Below are 18,697 nucleotides of genomic sequence, written 5' to 3'. Positions count from 1 at the left end.
AATTTTAGAAAACTCTTTAAAACCCCGGTTGTCGAATGCAGAAAAAAATATTCATTTATTGAAAAGAGTTCAAGAGCTGTGAAATCTTAGATAAACTCTTGCAAATAAGAATTTTAACAAAAAAATGACATGTAGACAACTAACTGATAAATACCAACAACTTAGGTAAATTTTACTCAATTTGAGAAGGTGAGTTCAAATATGCAATAAAAATGTGTGGTTACTATTTAAAATTTCAAACTTGGCGCCAATTTTTCATAATTCCGAAAGCTCAGAAATTTTGAAAATAAGTTAGTTAAACTCAGAATAGTCGATTTAATTTGTATACAAAATTTTAAAGCTCTAGTTATATTAGAAGATAAAACGTTTCTAATGTAGACCCCAAAAGAATCAGCCTGTATATGTTGAAGAGTAAAAAATAAACTAAAAGTGATTGAAATAAAGTGAAATTAAACACATCTTGAGTAAAATTTACCTTCGGTTTTTGCAAACGTAACTAAACATTAGTAAAAAAAATTTTAAACATTCCAAACACGTATTTACTTACTTGAATAATATAAAAAAATATCATTTTTCGAAGTTTATATTTTCTTGAATGGTTTATAAAGAAATTTCGCTCAAAACGAGCTAAATCGAATCAAACAAATCAAATAAAGCTTCGGCATGATTTTGCAAAATAAAGTTTAAACGCAACTAAATCGCTCGAAATAAGTTAAAATAACATCAATTTGGATCAAATTGTGTAATTTTAATAAAATTAATCAAAAAAGTTTTGTTTTGATCTGGAAAATGTTACTTTTAACGAAATTTCACGGAATAATTACGTTTCTAATAATAATATCAATAATACACTTAAAAATACTTAATAGAAGTGCTTTTTTGGTCTTTTCTGGCAAAATCTCGCAAAACTCTTTTGTTATCAAAATTTATTTTGAAACATTTTGTGTAATAAATTTTTTGTTTGAAAGCGGGCTTTGTCGAGCAAAATAGACTAAAATAAATACATTTTGATACAATTGCGTAAATTTACAGGTAGTAGACTTTAACAAATTTAGAATAACACCATTTTAAACAATAAAAAGATTTAAAATTCTGGTATATTTCTTATGCAATTTCCCACAAAAATAATTGAAAGCGATTAAAATATTACCAGAAATCAGATTTGTTTTGTTTGTAATTTTGTTGATCAAGTTCAAGACCAATGTTTTTATTGTTTTGAAGTTCTTTCTTATATTTGCTTTCTTAAATTTCACAAAATTTTAAGTAGCAAGCAAATATTATCAGAAGTTGACCTTAGAATTAGATAATAAAACACAAATGTCTACTACAATTTTTATTAATTTGTTTATTAAAGGAAGTTTAACCATTTTTATTTTGTCAATACCACTAAAAATTGTTTTTAATTTATTTTTGTATTTTTCTGCGTTGTAAAAAAATTGTAGGGCTTAGAAAATAATTTAAAATGAAGTAATTATTTCATTTGGGGCGTATAGACATAAATAATACGAGTATCTCAGAAAATAATTTGCCTTAAGGAAATAAGAAAATATAAAAACATAAATCCGGACTCCAAATATTACATTGTCTTAAAATGTTAACGAAACTCATACATCAACTCAAATGTTTGTTGCTTTCAAAAACTCGGTTTTTTAAATGTATTTGAAAATTTTCTTTTCATTTTCGAATGAAGAAATTAACAAATTAGTGTATTATTGGATTTCGACGTTTCCTTTAAAATTAATTAACTAAATTAAAATTAATAATCCGGTTCGTTCATTCGATACTGGTAATTAAATACCTACCTGTTCTAGAACAACAAAAGAAGCATTATTTTGTTCTACGCAAATCTATACCTTTTTTGTAACTAAAAATTAAAAAACACAGTGTAAATGCTCATCCTCTCAAAAATATGAATCAAAAGAGAGAGAGATGATAGAAAATAAAGCAAAGTTATATACGTTTTGTTAGTCCTTAAAAACTAATCAAACATCGAGAAAAAACAGATGTTTTACAAACTCTTCGTCAGAGAATTGGTAAAAAAAGATACATCTTGTATTAAAAACACAAATTATTCTTGGATTCCACTTAAACTCATAATATAAACTTTGGTTAAAATTCCGCGCTAAGAATTTTGTCTTTTAATTTATTTGGTCTTTAGTTATGTTTTTTTTAGTCGAAAACACTTTGCGACATAAATCTAAAACGAATAAAACAGTTCCTTGCGTTCGATACTTTCACCACACAACGCTAAGCTGTGAAAATATTACTCTTAACATTTTAAACATATCTAAGAAAAAGTCGTTACTCTTGCTATTCTTATCCATTCTCTCCCCTTGTACGAAGTTATAATAGTATTTTTCCAAAGATTCCATTATTTTTGTTGGAAAGTTTTTCCGTACGCATTCAGAACTTCTTAATTCAAAAACATAACAAGACTTAACTCAAGAATTAATTAAGAAAAACCCGAAAACACCAAACGTGACCTTTATTCCGACATGACGACAATAAAGGACTTCCTCACGCCAGCCCTAAAACTGTAATTAGTAATTTGGCATGAGAATAGAAACCTCCATCCGCCCCTGTCCCAAATAATCTGGTTTTAAACGGTGATTATCAAGTCAGTAGAGCGCAGAAACTCGGAATTTTCAGCTAAAAAGCTCCCATGTGTTACGTTGTAACAACTCAACAAATCCTATTATCCGGTGTAATTCTAGTTTTTTACGGTTGTGTCTACAATCTCGTGCAATGAGAGTAAATAAATTAAGAGAATTCATCCAATCCTGATTAATCGTAATTTGTAGTCGCATAAAAACTCCATCTAGGATTATGTGTGATAAAAATGCCATATAAAAGAATTGCTTGCCGTCAATTAAGCTCGGGCGATTAGTGTTTTCTATTAAGAGCTTTTATCAGCATTGACAGAAAGATCAATTTCTTTTTTTGTTTTAGATCGTCGGCGTGTAACGGGGGCGGCTAAAGAGAGCCGGCAAAATTTCCGAGTGCGGCAAATACTGCGGCCCCACCGCAAACGGCCCCACCATTTCGTTCAGCAGCTTTAGACAGTCCTTCACCTCTAATGTCAATTACCTGAAAAGACGTTTCAGCTCCGGGGATTTATCCTCGGAGTGTGAAGATGGCGAAGCGCCGGTTGATCCGTATTCGAAGGCGCCCCCCGTCACTGCGCAGCCACAGGTAACATTATCATAAATCTTTGAAAATGATCTTTAACTTATCAAAGATTCAAAGTATCAAAGAGACGTAAGTGTAACGCTGTCTAACAAATTGTCACTCTCGTTCCTCTAGACGAAAAAGTACGTATGATATGTTTTTTAGAGTGCTAAATATACAAATTTAAATCTTGCCTTACCATCACTCTCAGTGACATGTCTATATCAATATTCAAACGTTTTAAATTATGTAATTAATGCTTTAGCACTGATGATGTTCGAATCAGAACGAAACTAGTCGACCAAAGCAGTTTTGTTTTTATTTCTTCTCCATGTAACTGGATCCATTCCCACCAACACAAATTTAATATATTTTTTTAAATATAGATATGTATTTTGAAATAGTTACTTACCTACTTACCTACAGAGTTTAGAAAGTGTAATTTCCCACATGAGCACTTTGTTTGCGGTACGAACGCAGCGAGGGTCGCAAGAAGTGTAAATGTGGAAAATTGCTTTCCAAACAAGTTAGGTAAAATATTTTTTGTAACGAATTTCTCAAAAAAAAATTGGTTTTTTTTGCTAATGGGTTGGTAGCAGGTCAAACAATCAAAAAAGTGACATGAACTATGATGTATCTTAAAAAAAATAATCGTTTCCATCTCAATGGTAGCGATACCAACCTAATAAATAAAGTAAAAAACACCGCAGTGCGGAAAAGTCCGTTTCCCACAGAAGCTATCTAAAGGCTGAGTAAAAAAATATTTTTTCTAGTTGTGTGTGAAAGTGTGTATTAGAACTACAGGGAACTGTAGGAACAGGAACTAGCTAACGTTTTCTGTAGCTCATTTATTACGTTCATTAGTAAATTCGAAGGAAGCATCCTTTTATTGGGCCAATTTTTTCAAGTCACAAGAAGAGGAATGTAAAAAAAACAAAATTTATTAGCAAAGTTAGACTTTTGATATTTTGTAGACGTTATTTATACTCTAGAACATAGTTCAGGAAAATATTTTTGATAATACAGAGTGACCCAAAAAAAGTATAATGCCAACACAGTCATTATTTCTTATAGGTATTAATAATGTTGTTGCACATCACTCACAGTTAATGAACAACTTTTTTTTACTTGTATAATAAATTACTTTTTTTAATGGCAAACTATTATTTATTTGTGATCATTAGGTTTTTAGCTTCTTACATGTTCCTAAAGTTTTTTTCAAATCGGTTCAGAAATCACTTTGAAAAAATAAATAAAAACAGAAAAAATCGGTTTAACACGTTTAGTTTTAATTCACTGGTGTGAGAGGTTTGAAACCAAGTCCTGCCAAAAAAAAAATGTTTTTTTTTCGTACAATTTAATAATAAAACAAATTCAATTGAAGAATAACGTAGTAGACCAAGAAGTTAATTTACCTCTGCCGTTTTGTTAATAATATTAAAATGTACGCAAATTTTTATAATTCTAGTTCAGTGGTTCTCAAAATTTGGAACTAATTTCAGATCCATTTTTTGATTAAACTATACATTTTTGATGTACATAAATTTTGCTTAATCGATTTGTCTTGCCGTTCTCTATCTACCATTAAATTTTTGCTAACCCATTCCCTAACACGCTGTATACTACAGGGTGTTTACAATTGACTTCCAAATTTATTACACTTTAGAGCCTTTTCCTTTTGCTAATTTCAAATAGCAGACCCTGTTTATTTTTACACCATTCAATAGAGAATTAAGATATGAACTTTTTTTCTTAATAAACCCTAACGTAAATCTTAATACATTTCGAGTTATTTGATAAAAACTTGTTTTGCCAAGTATTTTAATGACAAATTTAATAAACACATATCGAAAATGATTTCAACTCCGTTTTTTTATGCCAATCGATGCAGCATTAAAATACAAATTTTTTTTGTTATTACAATGTTATTGCAAATCCTAATACATTCGGAGTTATTTGCTAAAAACTTATTATGCCAATAAAAAAATGACTAATGATTTAAAGTTTTTTTGCAAATGTTTTAGGATTTGCAATAAAGTTGTGATAACATAACAGAAAATGTTGCTTTTTTAAATTCGCATCAAAATATATAAAAGTAAATAGGGTTGGAGCCATCTTCAACTTTTATTCATTAAATTTGTCATTAGAATAGTTAAGAAAACAAGCTTTTAGAGAATACTCCGAACGTGTTAGGATTGTACTAAGAAAAATTTTTCCTTTCTAATTCTACATTAAAAAATTTAAAAATAAGCAGGGGTTGCCATTTAAAATAAGCACAATAAAAAGCTCTAAAGTTTACGCAGTTTGAAAATAAATTGTAAACACCCTGTAGTAACTCACATCAATCAAACTTAATTAGTGAGTCTGCTAGACCCTATTCAAGACGTATGTACTAATAATGTTATCAAAAAGCACAGTTTCTATTTTTTATTAATTTTTTAAAAAGCACAGTTTCTATTTTTTATTAATTTTTTAAACGAAAGGTGTAAAACCAATTTTTTTGGTTTTATTTTTTTAACAGTAATCTCTGAACTAATTTAAAAAACTTTAGGGGTATGTAAGAAGCTAGAAAGGCATCCTAATAAGCACTAAAAAATAACAGTATGCCACTAAAAACATTTATTATTATGACATCATACTTTTTTGGGAAACTATGTATAATCAAAAACATTTTCTTGAAACGTGTCCTAGGGTATATATACTACAAATTATCAAAACTCGAACTTAAATAATAATTGAGCTACAGAAGACGGGAGCTGAGTTGAACCCAAAAAAAAATTTAAAGCATGGGGTAGTACAATTTTTCAATCCCACACGTTTAATAACAAAAAATTTACATATGAGTGGCAGCACACTTCCGCGACGGCCGTCTCATCTTCAGTGCCTGATATTTTCAAAGGCCATAGATTCTAATTACTAATTCTCTGCCTCACCTAAAATTATTTTTAATTATAGAAGATGTTTCAAAAATAAGTAACAACATAAACTTATATTATTTTTTTTTAATTAAACGGTCCATATTTTATTGCATTTTTGCTTGTTAAGTTGTTTTCCGATTCTGTTTAGTTTTTAAATAATTTGATTTTTTGACAAAAATTCATTCTTTTTGAAAATGTGTTACTATACAAAAACTAAGAAACCTGGAAAAGTAGGGCTTTTACCGTTTTAAAGAAGATGGTTGAAACTTGAAGCATATATTCTTTTAGTTTATTGGGATTAAGGTAATAAAACACCCTTTTTTTATTTTCGCATCTAATAAGAGGTCGATTTCAAGCTTGGACGCAAAGTTGCGCGGGTCGCAGTTGCATAGTAGCAACGAATGATATTGCTAGATTTGCGCCGTTGCTTTGCCAATCCCGATTTGCGCCGGTCGTAAGTCAACCGACGCAAGTCGGTATTGTTATTGCAACGGCTCAAATCTAGCAATGTTATTGGTTGCTGATATGCAACTGCGCCCCACGCACTTTGCGACCAAACTTGAAATCAGAAACTTCGAGTCATTTAAATTGTATCAAGATTTCCTAAGCGTTCGAGATCAAATAAAGAACTTACGTAACAAAAAAAAAACAAAAAGTAAAAAAATCTGAGTTGAGATGCAAGTTCGTCGCATCTAATAAACTACTACCCGGAAGAAAAAGTTGGAAAAAACCATCTTGATGCAAATTAGGTAAAAATTATCATTTTTATACAACCCAGAAAACCCATGTAACTCATCATGCGTCATTATAAAAGCACTGAGTAATGGTTTTTATTTTTACCCTTCGTAAAACACGCAAACAAGAGGTAAAAATCAATCTTATTGACTTAATTTATTATTAATTTATTAAGTATTTGAACCTAAAATTTTATGTTCGTAGTATAAGTGCAGTTCCTCTCAGACGAAAATCATTCCAGGTAATTAAACAAATTTTTATTGAAATGTACATATAACATATAACACACAACTCAAAGTAAATGTTGATAAATAAACATTGTTTTTATTTCATTTGTTATGCATAAAATGTCGAGAGAATTGTTAGTAAGACCTTTTTAATCCGAACAACTCTCTGTAATCTGAATCTCAAAAACAAATGCATCGATTTATAATTCGACAACGAACATACCATGCAATAATACGAAATCTAATACTCGTCACAGCTCATAGTCACAGCTATTATTTTTTGTATAAACTTAAAAATGTACGTAGCAATATGTATTTTTCTTCTTTCTTTAATTTACCTAAGAGAATAAGTTAATTCCATAACACATTCAATAATCCGGAGAAGCTCTTACATTAATTAGTTGGGGTTTTACTGTATGTAACCTATACCTAGGTTCGTTTTACACCTTGGTTTCTAGACAATTGCGGCATTACAACTAGTTTAGTAAAATAGTGCTTGAAAGATATGAATTATACGAAAAAAATAAAATCGACAAAAACAACGCACAAAAACAACAAATGGAATTAAGGCACTCATTTTAAGCGTTCTTTTTTTCTTAAACAGGAAATTGAGTGCTAATAAAGACACTCAAAACCACTCGAAAATACCTTTTTGGACTCTTGCTCAGGGGTTTACAACCCACTAAAATATAAAAATAAATTTATTTGCAGTTGATTTTATTTATGATGATAGAAGGCATTTTCACTCAATTCTGATAATAGTTATTACAACACAATTATTGCACAACTGATTTTTGATTAAATGTTTCACAAAAATAAAGTTGTATGTCATAATGCCAGAATGTGCAAGTTTAAAAGAATGTTAAAAAAAAGAATACAGAGTCAATTGTCAATTGTCAAATGTGAATTTTGTAAAATATTTGTATTAAAAAGTAGCCACTCACATCATCTGTCTTATCAACTTATCACATAATAAGTAAAACTAGACTCTCAATATATTAACAGTATACAAACTATTAATCTCTAACAGCCATTTGATCCTGAAACATAATTTTTATTTTTCTACTACGAGTAACATTATAAATACATCGCTAAGTAAAAGCTGTTAATACATAAATACTTTACCCTTTTCCAAAATGATTAATTACTTACTTATGAAATTTATTTCACTTGCTATAAATCTAACTGAAAGAGTAAATGAATATTTATTTACTTTAAAGTTGTTTTCAATCATGAATAACAAGTAACTACATTTTTCTAAACCAGTTGTAACTACCATAAGAATCTAGCAACAATCGACAATTTTCTGTTTTATTGACAATCGATACCATTGTCAGGGAAAAAAGTCGATTTTTAACAAAATAGGCGACCCATATTTTTTTTTATTTTAACCAAAGCTCAACCGTTTTGGAGAAAAATAATTGAAAAGGTGAAAATTACTGATCTGACGTCAGTAATGTTCCTTTTTGAATCAGCCAGCCATAGAACTAGAGATAGAAAACTTGCCAACAAAGATAGCTTGAAAGATGTACGTCTTTTCTTTACTTCTGCCTCTGTTGTTTTACATACGAATTCAGATATGCTACAGGAGTAGTCATTTTACCAAAACACAAACTCCTGCAAAATATTAGCACACAACACAGTCACAATCGACAACGCACGGTTTTGACGTTTGTATTTGACGTTTAGCTGCCCAAACGTAGGTCGTAGCGTTAATTGTATGCAGCGAAAAACTGACAAATCATTAGTCGAAACATTGCTTACGTCACAGCGCAAATTTTCTATTATTACTAAAAAAGTACCGATTTAAAATAACTCAGACCAATATTACTAGACAACATTTTGTGTCTACTTTCAGAATCTGCAATTTCTAAAAACTTTTACTTTTGAGTATAACACTCCATTTTTAGGAAATTTTCATTATCGTCATTAATGCAAATATGTGCACATAAATCCACATGAACTTATCATTCAAATTATTAACTCAAATTTGGTTCAGTGAGAACTAGTCTATCAAAAAAACGTTTATTAATTTATTTCTGCAGGTAAAACAAATAAAAATAGTATCAGTATCATGGTTAAATAATAACGTGATCAAAAGTGCTTTTGCAGTTCATAAACGTATAAAATACATCATACATCTGTCAGTTATGTGTCAAATTTTCCAATATTTGTCTTCAATATTGAATATTGTTTAAAACCGATTTTGTGTAAAACAAAAACAAATGGTCAGAATTGCTACATTTATTATTACATTGTTCTACCTGAACTCTGCAGAATACGAGTATATTAAATGTTTTATTAAATTAAATGCAACAATCTCTGAAAAAACACACGTTCAATAAAATTAAAAAAATATTTGCTTAGACAAAATTAGATTTAAGTGAACGGATAAATCACAAATTAATAAAAAAACTAAACTCTTGAAAAACGATTATAAGGTTAATTTCGTAAAAAAATATATCGAATAAAAGCTTGACAAACATTTCCAAAGTCAGTAATGCCACTGTGCAATTATCATGATTAAATTTCTGGTGACATTATCATTACACTCAAATAAAAAACTCAAAAACATAATAAAATGTGCACCACAAAATGTATTTTCAATTCTAATAATTGCTTTAACATGAAATTAAAAACAAAATTAATTATCTACGACAAATCGTAAAACGCGCATCCGCAAAATCATTAATTGTTAATATACAAAATTTTATGAAGCCATGTAATGGTTTTACAAATTTAATTAATTTGCTTGTATAGTAAGAGCACGTTTAATTAATAATTATTGTTGGCCATAAAAGAGAATATTTACTAGAAGAGTATAAATTATCAATCAATTCAGTTTTTGAACAAACAAAATAATAATTGAAAATTGATAAATTCTGTTCCGCAGTGTGTAGTAACATATTTGCTAAATTTTTAAGCCTAAAAAGTACAGTGTGTTCAAAAATGATTGTTCGTCAAGTCACCTATGAAATTTGAACGTAATGTGCCGCTTAATTAATTGTGGATGCCGTGAAGTGACAGATCCGTCAAAATAGTGCAAAAGACTTCGAAACCAAAAATGAAAAAATACACAACAACAAAAATCACGGAAATATAAAACATAAATTAAAACAAATCTTACCCTTGAAAGAACTTTACCAAAAAATGCAAAAAAGTGAGTAATAAGCTAATTCAAAGATTTGACAAGGATACTACAATAGTTATTTGAAAGAAACGGCACATTGTTAACTTAATGTACAACCATTTTTGAACACATTGTATTTGCTTCTTTATAATAATAAAAATTTGAATTTTTTTGACAATGATTGCAAACTGTATAAACAAATGAAACAATGTTAATTCATTTAATTACTATAATATTTGGGCATCACTTATTCCTTTTGAAGGCGAAGAAAATAAGAAGAACTTTTAATTAAACCTGTGATTAAACCCGGCGAATAGACAGACCTGCAGATGGCTATGTAAATTGAGATTTAATTAAATCGGGGCTAAAATATTGCCTCAATAAAGTATCTGTAAATAACATGTTATTAGTTCCTTTCAGTGTGCTTAAGCCGTTTAATCTCAAGAACACTATTGTACGTTTTTCTTGTACGATATTTTCAAAATATCTGACACCTGCTGAACACAAAAGATTTTGTTATTGTTCGTGACATGCACTTTAGCTTATCTGCATAGATATTCTGGAGTTAACAGACATTTAAATCTTGTTTATTAACGTGGATTACACGCTTTGGTAGTTACAGAACGTCGTAAATTGGTTAAAATGTAGACGTTCGAGCGTCCAATTTTGTAACTGTTTCTCTTTTATCTATTTTTAATTATGCCATTTCGTTTTCAATGATGTTACCTCGGAGATTAAATTACTTTCGAGAAATCCTTTGAACACAGCGATGCTGTTGTGTTTATTTTGCTTAATAAAGAAATATTTTTAAGCTTCTCTTTCGTTAAACAAGATTTAATTGAAACGTAATGATTTACTTTTGTCACGTTTGATGCTTTGACGGATATCGATTTTTTTTCAACTCAAAGTTTTAAATTACTTTGAATAACAGAAGTTTGCAACTGGATTAAATTTTGAAACAAACAATAATTAAAAATTCTGTCTGTCACCTACTTACGATTACTACATACTGAAATTTTATTTTGGTTAACCTAGCTCCAGACATTTATGAACTTTCTGTGAATAAAAACGTAAAAATGAATGAATAAATAAATAGTCAAATGTTTATTATATGTTGTCTTTTAGTGACTTTATCTTTAATTTACTAAAAAGTTGTTGCAAAGTCCAGCGCCAATTGATTTAATTAGGCGTTAAATAAAATTGTAACTCCGTTAGTAAAACGTTGACCTGCATCTTGCTCGAGAAGGTTAACTTAGGTCAAGTTCATAAGGTATTTACTGGTTCTCGTAGTTAACGTTTTTAGTTAACTTAAGCCATATTGTTTACAACTTACAACCTTCAAGAGAAAATAAATATGATGAAGTAACAATTATGACGCTCGTTATTATGTCTTTGGATGATTAGATTTTTGTACTAAGTAATCAGAAAAGTTTGTTAGGAATTTATAACGGACGTGTGAGTTTGGCACATTCAAATGTAGGATGACCCAGAAACGTCGGACCAATTGTTTAAAACTTTAATTCAATTAAATTTCCGATCAAAGAAAAATGTGCCGTATAAATTTAATATATTTACTAGTTGTTTTTTCTTTGTTTCTTTAATATTATTTAATCAGAAATTCAATCGAAAATTTCGCATTTAAAAAAATAAATTTCTAAACTAAAAATCAAATAAATAATTATTTTTTTACGTTGAATTACTGAAACCATTTTTATTTACAATAACTTTAAAGTTCTTTTCTTTCAGAATATTGTTTCGTAATAATCACATATCTACTCATAGTCTATAATAAAATAATACTGGCAAAGCCATTTTATTATTAAAACGGTTTAGAAGATTTATTGCCACCTTCAGCCTTAAATCCAAAGTAAAATATAATTGTTCAAAAATTTTAGGTAAATTGAGCCATTTTAAGACAAATTAATACTTTGACATAGAAAATATAGAATATAGGGTAAAAGTGTACAGTTGATATTAATCCTAAAATTTCTTTTTTTTAATATTAAAACAGCAGAGATAGTTCAAGATATTTTTTTTATTCAGTTGCACAAAATTTCATTTTTTTTTTCTGATCGTTAAACCAAGTTTTTGTGGCATTTCGTTATTTTGTCTATTCCAGCGTTTTTACCGCATATTTTAGCCAGAAACGCAGTTATATGTTTCGTCAAAAATAACCCAAAAAATTACATCAATTCTTCGCGCATTTGAGCACGTTTTTGAAATAAAAACGTATGTTTTGTAACAAATCTTGCTAAACATGTGTAGGTATTCTAGTTGTATAAACGTTCACAGAAATTCCAATAATTCAGAGTAGTTCCAAATTCATTTCAGTCATTATGAATTAAATCTTGCAATTCTAATTTAGTTCCCGTAACTCCAGCTTAATTTTTGCAATTTCAAAATACTTCTGAGAGCCCTAATTAAAAATGCTATGTAATTTCCGTTCCAAGTAATCTCAGATAATTTAAAAAAAATCCAGTAGTCACAAAAAAAAATCTAATAGTAAATCAAAGTTAATTTTTGTGACTCTAAAATTATTCCTATTTTTCCAAATTAATTCTAATAGTTCTAAAAACTCCAACGTAATTTCCATTTCATGTAGTATCAGATAATTTCAATAATGATTCCAGTACTTGTAAGAATTCTAGTAATTCCGAAAAAATTTCCAGCAAAATAATTGCATAAGTAATTTTGTAAATTTCAAAAATACGTCATTTTAATAATTTCAAATAACTTCAAGCAATTTTGCTTAATTTTACACAACTTAGCACTTTTCCAAAAATTTGTAAAACTAATTTCAAAGGTAATGACAATAATGACCATTAGGTTTTTATTTTTATTTTTTTGAACCCTTCATCAAAAATTTTTTTAATCAAAAACGAGAAAACTCTAAATCAATAAACAACGACATAATTTTTTCTTATTTCGAGGATTTTAGCAAGATGTTCAAGAAGAAACATAATTATTTTGAAGCATTTAATCAGAAATAACCAGAAAAGCCAAGAACTACTTTAAAATTGTGTAAATGTTGCCTGTTTGAGAGTCGGATTGTTTTGTAACTATAAAAAGCGTAATTTTTTGATAAGATTAATTGATATTGAAATAGTTTCTAATTTTTAAATAAATTTTTATAAATATTTAACATTATAACATTACAATTCAGCACATTGTTGTATCTTTTCACTTAATTTTTTATGTTTACTTAGTAATTATTATTATTGTTTACAACTTTGGAGTCATTTTCTTCACCTGAAGCAATAGACTCCCATAGATTCTTCATTAAAAACAAATTTACAAGAGAAATTACCAAGAGTTTCTAAAGCTCAACTTGAGCAATAAAAAAGTAAAAAAGTATGAGAAAAAAATATTACGTGTCGTTTAATTAAACAGATAAAGAAAATACATTCTTTAATTCTAATAAAATTATTAACAAAAACTTTTCTCAAAACTTATTCTAGACGTATTTTCTACCACTTGCACTAACATACTTTTTCCTATTTTATTACTTTCAAGTGAGCACCAATTGTGACTGCGATTTAACTTTTCCATATAATTCACAATTACAAAATGATTGAGATTTTTTATGAGCCATGAACTGTTTCTACAGCAGAGCTTAGATAATTGTCAGCATGAAAAGTGTTTTTCTGTGTAAATAATTCAGAGTCAACATCTGTTTCAACTTCACAAACGTTTTACAAATATTTACAACCTTACTGACGGCTTTTGCAAAAAAGGTTCCACGTTTTATTTTTCTGTTTTACTTTCAAACAAACAAAAATATATCAGGTCGCTAAAAAGTATAGATACAGTTAAACATTATAAAAACTATTCATCAAAACTTATTGAAATTTGTTATATGCTTAAGAGTATATAAATTTTATAGTTTCAGATGTTTAGGATACAAGGCTAACTTGATTTTTTTTAAATGGCAAGAAGTCAAACTGTTCATTTTTAAGAAGAGCATTTTTGAGCTTCTGATCTCTGGTGTAACACATGCATATCTTATTTTAATCGAAATTTAAAAAAAAAATTCGAACGAACAAATTTTGAAAAATGTCAATTTTTGTTAGTGATAAAAATGTTGTCTTTACTATCGTTAGCTTTTTGCTGCTTACACATGGACCAAATAATAATAATTATAATTGCTAAAACAACACTTTTAACTGAAAAAGAACACATTTTAATAAAAAAAGTTTAAACACGAAATACATAATTTTTATACTTCAAAAAATATTCAAGATGATTTCCACTGACGTTTTGACTTTCTGTCGTCAGGACTAACAATATGAGATTTTTTTATCGTTCAGTTTAACTTAAATGCACCATTCTTAAACAAATTATTGCACACAAGTTTATTTTTTGGCTAATAGGCAAATCGCTAATATCAGTATTTTCAAAGCTAACTTAGCTTTACTATTCCAGAAATGTATAACTAAATTTTTGAATTTTTATTTGTTTTTACCTTTTAATAAAAATAAAGGTGGGTATTATGTTAAATCAATGAATTCAGAAAGATAAATGTTCTCTTAAAAAATATTAAATTTGACCTTTCATGCCTTATAAAAAAATTAAACATTTTTAACTGTTTCCCAAACTTCAAAGTGCTCTGTTAAACCATTCTGAAAATATTTAACTCTTAATCATACTTTTTAGCCACCTAGCACAAAAATTAGTTGATATTTAAGTAACATACCATTAAAAATCACCGTATTTTAGTCAAACAAGTTTTAAAATAATCATTTTAGTTTTAAAGTCATTTTAATGTTGTTTAAAAAAATCAATAATTAATGCACTTAAGCAAAAATCGTCATTTTTTACCAACATAAATCGTTCTGAACTATTTCTAAGGCCTAACTGCACAGGTATGGCTTAAAATATAAGCTCTGCTTAAGCTTGTCAGGTGAACTGCACCGTAAATAAGTGCAACTTAAAATTGTATAAAGCATGGATTAAACTAAACCGTACCTTGGGTACCGCTTAAATAGCGCTTAACGCCAAAAAAAAAAACAATTTAAAGGCACGGTTTGTAAAGGGATCGATGAGAAATTGCGTTATTCTTGACTTAAGAATATAATATAATAAACTGAATTCGATTGCTACAAAAAACATTTTCAGCAAAATAAAATTCAATACACACCTGAAGATGAGATAAACAAACAGAAAATAGTAAAATTTTATTTTAGCCAAATAAAAATAAAGTTATTTATTTTCGAAATAATAATTATCGCGCTAAATTATGAAACTTTTTTAATAGTTTTTATTTTTTTTAATAAATAATATTGTTGAACATAAAAGCAAGATTTACCAATTAACTAAAAAAAACGTGTGTAGTAGCACTGAACTGATTTTTTAATTTCAATTTTTTCAACTGAATATTTAATTTCACGGATCTTTTCATAAATTTGAGTTCATCCGACATTAGCTCGAATTCTTTCTTTCTTCTTCTTCTCGAATTCTAAATAGTTGCTTTTTCAAGGCAGTAACTTCATAATACTACTTTGAAATTGGTGTGAATTTTTAGGCTTCTTCTATATCACACTCTTTTCCCAAATAATTTTGGATTAGCAGACTGATTCAAATTTATTTGATTATACTCAGTTTGTCTAATTACAATTTTGAATTTTGAAATTGTTGTAATGTTCTTTGTTTTTTTTATTGAAAAAATGGATTAGTGTCGCAGAATAAGCTTTTTTCTTTTTGGTCTGAAAAATTATTACGTTTGCATCTTTTTGTTGGTACATTACCCTATCTAAACAAGAAAGCTTACACATTTGGCTCTATTTCTGGCTTCAGTCATCCTTGCAGCAAAAATTTTTTTAAATAAAATTGGCTCAAAGTAAAAAATAAATAAATACTCACTAATTTTAATGTAGTTAAATTATCTTAGTCTTGATAACAAAACAAAAAAAAAACAACATTTTCACGTATTTGTAAATTATTGACAACTAATTGACAGACATTATAAGGATTAACTAACAGATAAAATGTCACGGTGCAGCTCGACTTATTTAAACTCCACTTATATCTGTAAGCCTAGTTTTGTTAAGCGTTATTCATAAGCCGAACCCGTGCAGTTAGGCCTAAGTGATTATGTTTTTCTGATTTTTTCAAACTGCAAAAATGTATTAACGAATTAATAATAATAATTAATAATTAATTAATTCAGCAAAAATCTTAATTTTTACCAAAATAAAACGTTCTGAACTATCTCTAAGTGATTTTTTCAAACCACTGCAAAAATTGTCGTTTTTGACCAAATAACACGATCTTGCTCCTTTTTAAGAAAAAAAGGATTAATAATTATAATTAACTCATTATACAATGTGTGTTGGAAAGATTTTCATTTGGTCGTCTGTGAATTTATCATGTAAAATCAGAAAATGTCGCTTTACAGAACTAATGACAGGCATTTAGACATCAAATATTACCATTCTCCATATTGAGTCTCCAATTCAGAAATAAATTTTAGAAATAAAAATGGTTTCCTGCACATTGTAACAATTTAGTTGCTTTTTAACGAGATTAAAAAAAATTATTGAATTTCATAACAGGTTTGACATTTATTGACAGAAGTTTAAATTAATTTTTTACATGTAAACTAATTTCAGTTAACTAGATGAAGATCATTAAAAAACACATTGTACATTTTAAGTGCGAAAATCCAGGTTGTCAGGCAGAATAATACAACCAGTAAGTCATTTCCAAATACCTAATAATCTACGATAATTCCACAAACCTTTTTTTACTCTAAAACAAATTGTAGTAATTCATTATTTGGACATACTTATTTTCACTAAAATTTTACTAATAATAATAATAATTAATAAAGCAAATATATTTTTCAGTCAGTAAAAATAAATTTTATGTTGGTCTCTAATGAGCAATTATTTCTCTCATTTCAGTGATTTACTCATTTCATTTAACAAGTCTGATCAATAATCATACCTAATGAATTTTTATCGAAAATGAGTCAATAGTAGACGCGTCTCGAGTTATATTAACAGAAAATTACCGCAAAGAATGAGTCAAATTAGTAGAACATGCTGATTTGTTTTATTAACACCAAAAAATGTTTATCTTATCTTATTTCCATCTAAAAGTGAATCACCTTACTTTGGATTAAATCCAAAAGCAGAAGAAGCAATTAATAAACGATTACAAGATAAACACACATAAATTTTATTTAGGCTAAAACGTTTTCAAAAATAACACCAGCTTTATAAACACAAATAAAAATTACAATCCTTTACTTTATGTTGCGTTGGGCCCATTTATAAGTTTAGTTGACGTCTGTTGTTAACTGGGAATTTTCTGAATTTATATGGAACAAAATTAGCTCTGGATTACAAAAAATGCAACTTATTTGCGCTCAAGCCATGTACCCTTAATTGCTTGGTACAAAAAATGTTGATGAGTTTAATTTATTTCACAGTCAGGCCATAAATTCGCTGTTGTAATTTTATAGTAGAAATAATTGTTTTAGTGTTTGAGGAAGTAAACGAAATGAACTAAATTTTTTGTAGTGAGTCAACCAGTTTTATTTTCAATTGTATTGACGGGGTTATTATGCATAATTTAGCGGCTCTCACTAAAAATCAATGCTCGTCCAACCTGTTCCATTTTTTAATATTTTTAATGTAAGCAAAATTAAAGCCCCATATTATTTACAACCTTTGACGTTTATAGAGGGGTTCGATTTAACCTTTAATGAACCTAAATTATGGTTCACCAGACATGCAAAGGAATCGAAAGGTTTCCCTTTATTCTAAAAAATAGGGTGACAAGGAAATCGCTTTATACTGTTCGTATTACATGAATAATCAAAAGAGATTTTTTAATTCCTTAAAGAATTAACATGAAACATGAATACTTTTCCTACCGCTCTCTTGATCATACGTTGTTACTCCTTTTAAGTGCAATTTTATTAATTTATTTGCTATGTCTGCATTTGCTTTACATACATTTACAACACTGCGATAAAATTTTTATCTAAAAGAGGCCATTGATTTTTATAGCGGTATGCAGATCTTTTCTTGAAAAAGATCAAACACGAACACTATGCGAAAAAACGCTCCAAACATTATCAAATTGCACAACCGGGCGAAATAGGGTGGAAAATTGTCTGAAGAAACTTAAATGCGGGTTATTGGAAGACCGCTAACTCGTTTATCCTATAGAATTTGTTAAAGTGGCCATGTACCCAAAAGAAAAAAGCTTTCAACTTAAATGCTAACAATAAATCAATTCATTTTAATTAAATAATACACAAAATAATAATTATTTTCAACATAATTGATATAGAGCACATACTGTATGAACAATAGCCTGATTAAGTAATTAATTAATTATGTAGCGTATCCTGTATTACATTATCTAAATAATTTTACCAATAAAAGTATAAAAATTCCCTCCTAATTCGTTACTTAGCGCTCAAAAAATTCCAAGATGATTAAAGCGTTTGTCACTGGATATCGATTATTGCACTCCCAACTATAAAACAGACCATTTTAACACACCTT

At 28.4% G+C, this 18,697-nt stretch overlaps 1 protein-coding gene across 1 annotated transcript in view; it reads left to right on the top strand.

Moving 5' to 3' along the window:
• Positions 1–2,964: 2,964 nt before the first annotated feature.
• Syn (Synapsin) overlaps positions 2,965–18,697 on the top strand; it is a gene marked incomplete at its 5' end in the record, with an annotated part of 81,215 nt that continues 65,482 nt past the window's right edge. The window contains one exon of the mRNA XM_008200909.3: positions 2,965–3,192. Coding sequence (XP_008199131.1) covers positions 2,965–3,192 — 228 coding nt within the window. The remainder of the gene's footprint in view (positions 3,193–18,697) is intronic.

This window comes from Tribolium castaneum, chromosome 2 (genome assembly GCF_031307605.1).
Source record: "Tribolium castaneum strain GA2 chromosome 2, icTriCast1.1, whole genome shotgun sequence".
NCBI classification, from domain to species: Eukaryota; Metazoa; Arthropoda; class Insecta; order Coleoptera; family Tenebrionidae; genus Tribolium; species Tribolium castaneum.
This window is presented reverse-complemented; position numbering and strand designations above follow the sequence as displayed.